The sequence below is a fragment of the Tachysurus vachellii genome, chromosome 6 (assembly GCF_030014155.1).
Source record: "Tachysurus vachellii isolate PV-2020 chromosome 6, HZAU_Pvac_v1, whole genome shotgun sequence".
In the NCBI taxonomy this organism is placed as follows: domain Eukaryota; kingdom Metazoa; phylum Chordata; class Actinopteri; order Siluriformes; family Bagridae; genus Tachysurus; species Tachysurus vachellii.
Window position 1 is genome coordinate 13,233,047 of NC_083465.1, and position 12,631 is coordinate 13,245,677.

Sequence of the window (12,631 nt, forward strand, 5' to 3'; positions counted from 1 at the left end):
TTCGCAGATCGTCGGTTTCAGAAAATGCTCAAACCAGCCATTCTGGCACCAGCAACTATGCCACAGTTGAAGTCACTGAGCTCAGACATTTTCCCATTCTGTTGTTTGATGTGAGCTATAACTGATTCTCTTGACTTGCATCTGCAGGTTTTTATGTATTGCACTGCTTCCACTTGATTGTTATAGCTATGTATACAGTAATATGTATGATATGTATAACTGCAGAAACGAGTAGGTGTGTAGGTGTTCCTATTAAAGTGGTCACTAAACATATAGTCATCTCACTTGTATGTTTGCTTGATTTAAGGATGCAGGAAATGAAACTGTCATCTCATCTTTCTAGACCATGCGTCCTTCTGTTGACTGACCCTTTCACATCGTCCTCTCTAACTCATCAGTTTAATTCATGTTCTACTTCTGCATGGAAGGGCCACATATTTAGACCATCATTAATGCAACCTTGCCTCGAATGTCAAAGAGATAAGAAGTGAGGTAATCACTCTCTGACTGCTAATATAATACAGGAGTGGTATTGAAGCCTGTCAAATAAATTAAACTCTAAATGAGAAACTTTCCAATTAACCCACTAATGAGACCATTACTGAAACCAACTCGACAGCAAATTACACTTTTCACATTTTGTTGAGGGTTTGGTCACTTATCTGTGCTTTCCTTTTTTAATTAGAAATTGGTTTCTAATGATGACCACAATCAGTCAGCTTTGGAGAAATGTACAAACTAGAATCTTATCAAACTATACTTAATGTCATGGAGTAAAATGGCTATTGAATCATAATGATTAACCTGGTCTTTTACTGACAGTGGTGCTGTTGTAGTATAGAGCGTGTTTTAGTATCACACAAAAGTACACAGCTGCTTCAAGCTCTAACATACATAAAATGTGATGAGCACCAAACTGAAAGGTTTTCAGTACTCTGTCTTAGCCTTTCACAGTATAGCCTTCAGAATCCTCACTGGTACTGACACAAACAGCAGGCAGTATTCATCTGCAGAATAGCTGCTAGCTGTGGTGTATGTCGCCTTATGATAGACCAGGAGTTGTTCCAAGAAGATTAAGGCTTTGTAAACTGCGGGAACACTCCGCCTCAAATGACTATTCCCTTATCTCCTAAGCCCAGAGCTACTGTATGCCTCGCACAGACTTGCTCTATGAAGAATAAATGTCATTGAAATTAATTTTGCCAGTCTTGAATTAGGTTGTGACTGTAATCTTTTGCTTCAGTCAAAATTTATGTCCCTAAGAATTCAATTTCCTCCTCAGCCTCATAAGTTGGAATACAAAGAGTGATAGGCCTTTATCAGTAGAGTGATTTGAGGACTTCATTAATGATGACTGCGACTTTCAACTCATAATATTTGATTCTGCCGTAATCCTGAAAGACCATGCTTTTGTACATGTGGTAGCTTCACATCAGAAATAGCACGTCTTTGAAAATTTCATTGCCCTCTCTTGCATCTTTGGAAAACAGACCCGGATTTTGGTATGCTGCTCCATGAGTAAGATGTAATAATTATTTACAATGCAGAATTAATTAGAATGACATAATTATTTTATGTGAAGAAATAAATCTTTAAATAAAATGATGCAAAAATTAGTCTCCACTAATTCCTATGAAAGCAAAAATTTTAATTTGTCTTATCATTTATCTCTAGCGGTGAATAGTTGGTTATATTACGTGCAATATTACCTATGTGCAATATGCCTGTTAGTGTAACTACTTACTCGTGGTCTCTTTTTATACATTATGTTTTGTATATACCGGATATTATATTATGTCTGTATTCTTTTTTATATATTTGCATTTTCTTACTCTTTGCTGCTGTAACAGTGAAATTTCCCCATTGTGGGACAAATAAAGGTATATCATATCTTATCTTATTGAGCAGTGAATAGTTGGTTATTTGGGTATCTGGTTATATGGTTATGGCTTGTTACTTAATAAACTGTGTAAAAATGGCAAAAGTCCAGACATGACTAAAGGAGTTTTATATTGCCAAATCATCGCTGAAACCATTTAGAAAACTATGCTTTCTTTAAAAAAAAAAGTAAAAAATGTGCTTATTACATTTAGTTTATAATTATCAACATTAAAAAAAATTAAAAATAAAATAAATAAATAAATAAATAATAAATATTGATGACTTTAGCGGTGCACTTATATCACTATATTGTAGCATTGCAACTGCACTATATGTAGATTATGCATATTTGTACAATATGTGTAATTGTAAGGTGGCATGTGTTACTAACATAGAATAGAGCAGTGTCAAGAAATGAGGAATTATTTCAGGCTTCTGAAGCCTCATGTGTAAAGCTTCATTGAGGTTGTTAATGAACCCATTTCTTACAACATTATTGCTCTGACTGCAGTATTGTTGGCAGCATTTAGCTTTCACGTTAGAACTTTTATATACAATAAATATAAAAAAAAAAAATATGTATATATACCGCTACCCCTTTAAAACATCAGGTATTTCTGACATAATACTTAATTGAAGCACCTTTTGGTTTTTATTACAGCGCTGTTTGGTTAAGAGTCTATCAGCTTGGCACATCTAGACTTTGGAATATTTTCCCACTCTTCTTTCTAAAATGTTCCAGATATGTCATATTGCCAGGGACTCTTCTGTTTATGGCCCTCTTTAGGTCAGCCCACAGAATTTCCATAGGATTTAGGTCTGGGCTCTGGCTGGGCCATTCCAGCACATTAATCTTCTAAATAAGATTTTGACAGAGGTTTGTAGACTTTTTATATCCACTGTACATTCAATACTTGCAGAAAATTCATAAAATTGCATGCTGTATGGGGCAGTCAGAATTATCTAATTCTACCTGTACAAAGTAAACATTATTTGCATCAATAATATTGTTTTGTTGCAGTATTTCAGATTCTCTGTTTCCTGAAACCTGCAGTCTTATTTGTATGCGGTACGATTTTCAGCTCCCTCTCCCAAGCCTGAGCCAGATTGAAAAATAGTCTGCATTTTCTTGATAGCCCATGTGGATGTAGGGTATAAATGGCTAATGAATTACAGATGAACATTGACGCAAATTAATCTTCCTGATGTCCCTGGGTTATATGGCAACCATTTAAAAGTTTAATCAATACGCTGAAGTTGAAAACATGCAGGTGCTGCAGTTGTTTGGTGGTAATAAACATCACTGGGAAATGGGGAGGCTTGAGCCCATTGCATGCATCATGATGACAGTTATTTATATTTAATGGAGCAAATATTTTTTATTGAAAGAGTACAAACATCAGCTTAAGTCTATAACATATGCATTCAGCTTCCTTCTGAGAACTCTAACAGATTACTGACATTTTTGCAGCTAAAGACAGACCTGCTTGTCATTCTGGCAACTTATTTGATTCAACACAACATTTCTATCCAGCACCAATCTTTCTGTCAATATCTGCTAGGAACCTTCAGCTATCAGTTGATGAGTAGCTTGCCTTCATGGAATGCCTTTGTGGTGGTCTTCCAGTCTTACAGATTTGCTCTGTGTAACATCAGACTGATCAGACTATGCATGTCAGAATATACACACCTTCTTGTAAAGGCACTCATCTTCTTGCTGTAACTCACGGTTTGCTCCCGCACCAGCTTTCACTGTCAAGCCACTGTCGAACTGTAGATTACTTCACAATGCTTAAGAAATGTCTGAAGATTCAGTTTTTACTTGATCACATCAATCTATCATGTGATTCATCATCAGATTTAGACTGAAAGTAGCTCCACTGTAGCTGCATACGGGTCCATTTGACCTGAAACCCTACAACTCGTCACTACCTCATTTCCATCTTGATTGAATAAGTGATATTATCCTGGGTCCTAAATAATCCTAAATCTGATAAGCTCCAACTTTTTCCCTCATTATAATCTTTCCTCTCTCCTATACGAGACAGGAGAATACAGCTGCTCGATGAATATGTATTTGAATATTTATCTCAGTGGGTCGCTGATATTTATTTGCCAGGCCTGTGACTCCTGAAAGACCTCTTGGTGGTCGTAATACAGCACAGAGCACTGCTGTCAGGAGCTAGTTAAAAATAGCTTTCGGCAATGCCAGTCATATCTTACGTACACAGTGAAATCATCATGGTGTAGGAACTTTAAATGATGGCATAAAAATAATAATAACAATAATAATAATGCCAATATTCTAAACTATATATATATATATATATATATATATATATTGTCCAAGCAGAACAGAAAGCTGAGGCTGCAGTGGGCAGTTAAAGATGGGATAAATGTAGCCTGGTCGGATGAGGGTCAGAAACCCTCGATGCAGTATGAATCCCTGGACTCAACCTACTTAGTTTCAACTGTCCAGGATGGTGGAGGTATAATGGTGTGGCAATGTAATGGTATAATTTTCTTGGCATACTTTTCTCCTGACCACGTGCATCCCTTCAGAGCCACAGTTTATACATCTCATAATAGCTCATAGTATAATATAAAAATTAATAAGGGAACACTTAATCAAACCAGTGCTGTGGTATCTGCTACCAATATCCTACGAGTTGTGAGGTGGAGCTTCAATGGATCAAACTTGTTTGTCCAGCAACTTGTTTTTCCAGAGATCTGGGAACATTGGAGGCTAAATCATTACCATTCCTGACCATTTTCTGAGACAGGGTGCATTATCAAGACTTTAATTTGCTACATCTACAGTTATATATAGTATAGAATTTGCAGTGAAAAGAAAACCCAGCCCACTCCTTTAACCTACTGAAAGATGTCACTGTTAATGGGAATGCTGTTGCTATGAAGAGGTGTACTTGGTCTGCAGCAGTGCTTAGGTAAGTTGTACATTTCAAACTAACACAAGTCCACGTAAATGCCAGGACCCAATATTTCCCAGCAGAACATTTCCTCACACTGCCCCTGCCAGCTTGTCTTCTTCCCATGCTAGTGCCAACTTTTGCAGGTCAGTTTCATTGATTCATATCATGTTGAAAAACTCTGAGAGTAAGCTTGGTTTGAAGCTTAGTATTCGCAGCTTATATAACTTAAGTGCCTTAGTGACTACAACAAGCCAAAGCAAAATTAGAGGTCATGCTGCTCTCAGGCTCTTGGTGTATGATTGTGGAGAGGGCTGTAGAGTAGGTGTAGAGGACTCCTATTGTTTGCAATCAGCTCTGAGAGTGATGAATGAAGATGATTGTGAGGTTGATAGATCTACCTTCCCTCTCCTGACAATGATCTCATTCTCTAAAAACCACAAGGTACATCATGATAGCGACTATATATATATATATATATATATATATATATATATATATATATATATATATATATATATATATATATATTTGTGTCAGGGAGGGAGGTGGATATATATACACAAAGACAGACAGAAGAATCTACAGTGATTGATCTGTAGGATCTGCATTACGATCCCACAGGCTTGGCCAGGCCTGTCATTTTTCCATTCATGTCTTGTGTAAGAAATACCATGTGCTGAATTCTGCATGTCTTTCTTTTTCCTCTGCCTGACATGTAAGTATGGAGCTGCCAGTTAACTTTACCTTCCAATATACATCCAGTTAGTCTGGAGGCAGATGACACTCATACAGACTTGATTTTTAAACTGCAAAAATTTAAGCAGCAGTTACTTCTCTAAATTCTCATACAGCTTTCTTACCATGCTTAAGCTATTAGCCGAATCAATGCTTTTTCTTTTCAGACCGTTCAAACACTCCCTGACCACAACTAAAACATCCTGTACACTCATAATCACCATTACACTTTCATCCAGACATGCTATAAATTTAAACAGAAGACTAAGAAACTCAGATTTTTCAGTACACTTAAATACATGTGCGTTCAAATAACATCAGGTGTTGATTCTTGCTTATGAGTCTCAAATAGTTCTAACACTTAATCCACCATTAAATTGAGGTCATGAGTTCTAGTTTTTCTGGTTATTAATGATTTGGTCATGATATGAAATGTTCTGCTTTTTTTCAACTTAGCTTTTTTATTAAAAATATGTCTTCTGTGTTTTCTGAGGTTAGCACGTAATGGAGGGTCCAGGTGCAGGAAACTGGCTGGGTGTGCAGTATGCAGGGTTCTCTGCACTGTATCACACTTTACAATGACTGCCAGTTTACGCTGAACACACTCTCCTTGTCTCTGGCCGAACCATGTTCTTTCTCCTACTCCACACATGGCTTTCAGTGTGAAGCTGCCAGCAAGAGCGAACATTTCACAGACCTGCTGTCTGTCCATTGCTGCCATGAAAAACCCGAGCGTGATAAACCTCTAAGCCGGCATCTATTCAGCTTCAGACTCCATCATCACCAAACACTGAGCCTGCAGCAACTCATCAATCACAGAGCTTTTATTTATTACTGTATTTAAACAAATGTCGGGTTCATGAGTTTTGGCTCCAGATGTAATATAGCTGTGTCTGCCTGTGTGCTGGGATTATTCACTTGCGTCATATGGGCTGCGGGACTGCAGGAGATGCATTGCAAGAAACGATGCTCTACACAGGCCAGCTGTTGATGGTGGGATGTGATGGAACGGTGCTCACAACTTTGGCAGAGTTAAAGTTTTGAAGTAATATGTAGAAATAATGTAATGATATTGTATTCATGCAACTCAAGGAGAATATATTATAGGACACAGACAGAAAAAAAAAAACGAAAAAATGAAAAAAGAAATGAAAAAGATGTTCTCTGAAGGAAACTGCTATAATTTACAGAGCTGTGGAATTTAAGACACACATACACACACACATACACACACATACACACACACACACACTCAGACAGGTATGTGAATACGGACTCCTTATCTGATCTGAGAAGACAGCTGCTCACACTTCACTGTTTAAATCACTTCAAGTTGCTCGGACAACAGGAATGAATGAGCGTCACTCCTTTACAAAAGTCCAAATTTAGACTGAGTGAGCTTTTCCCTAGGCCTCTGGGTCCAGCATGTAGTGCGTTCCTCCAGCCGACACGAACAGGTCCTAGCACTAACTCGCTGAGAGAGGAGCACTGAGCACCACACTGCAGCACCATGTCAGACAAGACACTGCTGCTGGATGGGTGGCAGAGAGAAATGGTAGAGAGAGGGAGAGAGAGCGAGAGACAGGAAGGGAGAGAATGTCAGGTTTGGTTAGGATCCAGGCTGGTGTTAGAATATGCTTGGCACTAATATGCCACCAGTATCTGTATCCTCATCTCTGTTGTGTGTCAGTGGGCGATGCAGAGGCCTGTCTCTCGCCTACTCTGACGGTGTCTTTTCAGATTATGTTGGCGCTCCGCTCAGAGCGCTGCCATCCTTCGACCATCACTCAGCCGCTGTGTTTGAAGCCTGCCCTTTTTTTGTCATTAATGCACTTGATGTCTATTTAAAAACTGCAGTGAGCGTGGTATCTGTTTTCCTGTCAGGAGATCATTGACAGCATTAATACCACTTGTCCTTGCCTCATTTACTAAAGCGCTGACACCTAGTCGCAGTCTACCACATCCATCAAATCTCTCTCTCCTTTCTCTCTCTCTCTCTCTTTCTATGTCATTTCTCTCAGGCATTTCAGGATTGTCCTGTTTTAAAACCTCTCTCCCAGGATATGCATTCAGCTCAAGCAGTCTCACTGAATTGAAGGAATGAGGAGGACATTTTATAGCAAATCACCTAACTGGCACCTTTTTGTTTTTTTTTAGCCAGGAACTGTCTGTTTTCTTGTGAGGGAAGAATGTATGACATAGGCAGAGTTCTTCCATTTTAGCCTCATTATACACAGGAAAATCGTATTGTTCAGGATTTTTAGGTAAGAACAAAGTAAGCTGGACAATAAGATTGCACAAAGATGTCACTCCAAGCGTCTAGTTACTACGTGAGTTGATGGAAGATATGGGGCTCTGGAATAGTCAGGAAAAAGAAGGAGCAGAAGTTTTACATGCTTTAAAACATCATGCTTGTAGTGTGTGTGTTTTCACTTTGAATGCTTAGATAAATCTTTAAACAAAAAAATGTATTCAAATCATTAGACTATGATACCATGTTTGAAACAAGACAGATTGTCACCAGTGGGTGAATCAACCTCTCAGCGTGATCTGTACGCCTGCTGTTTCTGAAGAAGGGTATATCCTTCTGTCTCTGCCTTCCTACAGTCTGTCACAGTCTACACACACACACACACACACATAAACACAGACTCATTAGAGCCGCACAATTTAATCATTATTAACAGCGAGTAGGTTACGTGTTCACAATATGCTCGGCTCTGAAATTCCTCTAAATTGAAAATTTTAATAAAAGATTTTACACAACGTTCAGGTCAGTCCATTCACAGTACATAACTTTCTTCTTTACAGCTGCAGGATGTAAAACTACACGCAGAGGTATGTCCTGTGCTACGTCCTTCTCAACAGTGAGAATGAATCTAAGAACTGACTGAGAATTCAGAGCTGCATCCCAAACCACATTCTTTGGATTAAACAGCATCTCGTCTAAGCAGCGAAACTACCTGTTAGTCTCCAGCTGTCCTAAATTATCATAACTCTCAATCAGATTCACACTGACCAAGAGAGAACAGAAGTGTTGATCAATCGCTCTTACCCAATATACACATAACTCCTCAGTCTTTTAGCCAACTAGCTAAAACATTATAATAACTGCCAAATAATACTAATGCCCCAAACAAAGCTTCCCACCACATTACAGAACAAGTGATTGCCTTTTAACAGTTCAGCAGTTAAGATCCAATGCCATCATGCATGAATCCATTTTCCTCTTACAGTACAATATTAGACTTATTCACATTCTTGTTTGATTTGTTTACATTCTCACACCCTTTCTTTCTATCTCGCTGATTGGCTGCAGCTCCTGCCAGTCACTGTGTATTCGGTCTTTCTTTAACTGAGGCGTGATGACAGCTGAAGTATCTCTGTATGTGTACAAAATTCACACTATTTCTAACCCAACAGCAATGACTATGAATTAGTATTGCAGACTTCAGCACAGCTCAAAGCTCACGAGCATCATATTACAAATATTTTTTGTTTCTTTCATTCTTTTGTTTGTTTTTTCATTTAAAAAAATCCTGTATGCTATAGTTCTATTATTTAAAAATTTGGCTGCCTCCAAACATGAAAATGAAGTATATTCGGAGGCATAGGTGCAGCACAGTCATTTGGACAGCTGGTACAGTATCTGATAACAAAATGAATTCATTTCACTACATCACCAAAGTCTGGAATTCACTGTGAGGAAATCACACTGCGGCATCTAACAATTATTCCCAAACCTCATTATTTTGCAGGATATAACTTAGAGTTATTGCTGAATACACACGGATTAATGTTCACATTTATGAATACACACACACACACACACACACACACACACACACACACACACAGTAATGTACCCATTTCTTTGGTCAATAGAGAGTAGATGTTGAAGTGGATCTCAGCCTATGATACCATTATAATAATAGACTCTTTACATCTCTCTCTTTCCCTCTCTTACTCACTCACTCACTCACTCACTCACACATACACACACACACACACACACACAGTAGAAGGCAGGTTTTCTGCTGCTTGTTGTCTAGACAGCACCCTCAGGCCAAATGTTGTCTTTCTGGTGTTCTTAGACTTGAGATGGATGCTCTGTCTCCCCTGACACACACTTCATGCCAAAATTTGAGTGAGAAGAAGACTGATTCAGAAGTCTGGATCCTCAGACTTTGACAGGATTATATAAATAGAACAAAACACTGCAAACAAACTAGCATTAAATTTTTTCTTAACAGACAAAATATTAGTTGATCTCGTCGTGAGTATGCAGTGATCATTTCTGGTTTTACTGCCAAAAGAAGTGTGTACGTGTTTTTCTCTATGCTACTAATGTAATGCTTTTGTTCTTCTGTAAAACGTACAGTATCTTATAGACCATGATAAAATGCTCAGGGCCATTAACAGTCCTCCAACAAACAGTGTGGTGAGACAATGAAAGATATTTCTTATATTGTCCTTTTTGTTTGGATTCTGTTGAGAGTCAGATGAAATGATTGTGGCATTACTTTAGATGTAATAAAAAAATAATGGAATATTAAAATAGTAATAAAAAGTTTTATCATAAAGGTGACATATTTACTACCAGCTATTTAGCAGTCTTTATTACATTAACATGTAATTAACTCTTACATATATTATTACCTTAATAAATGTAATAATTCTTTCCTCTTGTGTGGTTTGTAGGAGTGTTTGCTAAGTGCCGTTACATCTACTATGGCAAGCATTCAGAGGGCAACCGCTTCATCCGCAATGACCAGCTCTGATGAACAGACGGACGGGCCGGGACGTGCAGCGGAGCTTTATAAAGATGTCTTCTCGTGTGTCTTTATTAATATCCACATCACCACATGCATTTTAAGCAGCTGAACACAGCCCTCTAGTGCCTTCTGCTGAGTGCGCCATCCCTGCCACCTCTCATCTCTCTCTCTCTGCCTGAGCCGTGCCACTCACACTGACATCATTGCCTTTAAGCAGCCTACACACACACACACACACACACACACACACACACACACACACACACACACACACATCCAAGTGACTGTGTTGACAGCTACTGCTTCATGATGGATTGCCTGATCCAACTGCTACACTCTGCGGGTCAAAGGTCACACCTGAGGCTGCAGTGTGCCCATGAGGACACACAGGATGAGCCCTCCTCAAAGTCAAAGCTAAAGTTAAACACACAGAAATACACATGTGCACACACATACACACACACACACACACACACACACACACTGTTCATTCCACATTCACATCAGTCTGTTTCTGTTTATACAAAAACACAGCATTGTGTAAGACTTTATACACTTCTGTACTTTCTTTTGGAAAAAAAAATCTTCTAAACTCAGGAAGTACATACAGCGATAATCTTTAATTGCTTCTCACCAGTCACTGTTAATATTGTTTGAAAACGTTACTCAAATAATTTGTTCTAAGCAAGTGTAACTATACCAGCAAAAAACATTTGATGAACATGTAATCGTACATTTCTGACTTTTTATTGCCAGATGAAGGGCATTTACAGGCACCTTGCACTGTGGCCTTGCATGTGGTCATGTGTACGTGTGTGTATGAGTGTGTGAGCGTGCATTTGTGTGTGTGTTTGTGTGTGTGCGTGTGTGCGTATGTGTTGTGTGAAGTTGGTGTGTTGCGGGGGCAGATGTTTCCGTGCAGGAGCCTGGAGGAGCTGGGAAAGTGCGTGGTAATGAGCTTTGCTCTCGTTGCTTGGGTCCAGGAGAGGAAAAAAAGAGACAGGCGAGACAGAGCAGCAGGACTGAGGGGAGGGAGAGAAGTCAACAACTTCTTCCATTCCTCCTCTTATTGCCTCCTCATGTGATATGCACACTATTTTAATGACTTGCTCTGTAACTTTTGTTTATGAAAAAAAAAACCTGAAGAGCTTTTGCTGCATTTCAGTAACTGGGTTTCTGCAAATGGTCTCAACATTTACTGGAAGATTTGATACATTAAAGATTAAATATTGGATGCTTTCATTCATCTTCATTCAAATATTTTCTAATCATTTGTTTTGTCTTTTGAATATAGTGTTATATTGCATCTTAAAGAGTGAGCTCTCAGAAAGTAACATGTGTAATTCCATGTGATGTAAACAACAGTAACCAAAGATTTTCTGTTCATTTATTTGAATGATCTCACATCTGTCTGTCTGTCTGTCTGTCTGTCTGTCTGTCCATCCTTCCGTCCGTCTGTCTGTCCGTCTGTGTGATGTGTCTATGTGATGATTCCCTGATGGACCAGGGCGGACTTTGGTGTCCTGTCGACATGGACAGTGTGTTTAACGTTCTCCAGTGCAGCAAGGCAGGTGGATTTGGAAGTGAAAGAGAGCGTATGAAGGCAGAGCACATTGCTCTCCATCCTCTGCTTGCTCTCAGGAAAAGTCCACACATCACCCAGAGAAATGCTGCTTGTGATTGTGGGTCAGATGCTTTGTGTATATGTGCCTTTGTGTTTGTTATTCCGAGTGTATGTGGATGCATAATGTGCATATTGTTGAGATTGTGTTTACACAATGGTTTTTGTAAGTGTGTGTGTTTGTGTGTCTCCTTGGTCCTATGAGACTACGCCTGTGCACTGCTCCTGTTGTGCTGCCTGAGAGCATGGTCACTAGTGCGGGCGTTTCTAAATGACAAGGTTTATTTGTCCATGTTGTGATATGTTCACAGGAAAGTGCCAGTGACAGCCAGAGGAGGCAGGAAGAGGGAGCCACAACAAGTCCTCCCCCCTCCTCAGCACACAAAATGTCATCTCTTCCCTGCCTGGCTCACCCAGCCATCCCCATGAAAAGAACAGACATTTAAAACTTTGTGACATGTGTCAGAGACGCTGCCATTGAGCCAGTGCCGCTGATGTAGCCCGAATTGACAGCAGCGGAGCCGGCGGAGCTGGCTGGGGGACGTAGCAAGTTTGGTGAGTGTCACTTCCCATCCTCGTCACGGCCTCGTCTCCAACAGCTCCGCAAATATAAACAGCATTAGGAGAGAGGCGCAAGTGCAGAGGGTAGACATATGCTGCCACGCATGTGTACTGCGTGTGAGTGA

The 12,631-nt window shown here is 39.4% G+C and overlaps 1 protein-coding gene across 1 annotated transcript in view; it reads left to right on the forward strand.

Moving 5' to 3' along the window:
* The window catches only part of lrmda (leucine rich melanocyte differentiation associated), a 250,089-nt gene extending 237,974 nt beyond the window's left edge, over positions 1–12,115 (forward strand). Inside the window, exon 7 of the mRNA XM_060872357.1 lies at positions 10,251–12,115. Coding sequence (XP_060728340.1) covers positions 10,251–10,330 — 80 coding nt within the window. The 3' untranslated portion in view covers positions 10,331–12,115. The remainder of the gene's footprint in view (positions 1–10,250) is intronic.
* The last annotated feature ends 516 nt before the right edge of the window (positions 12,116–12,631 follow it).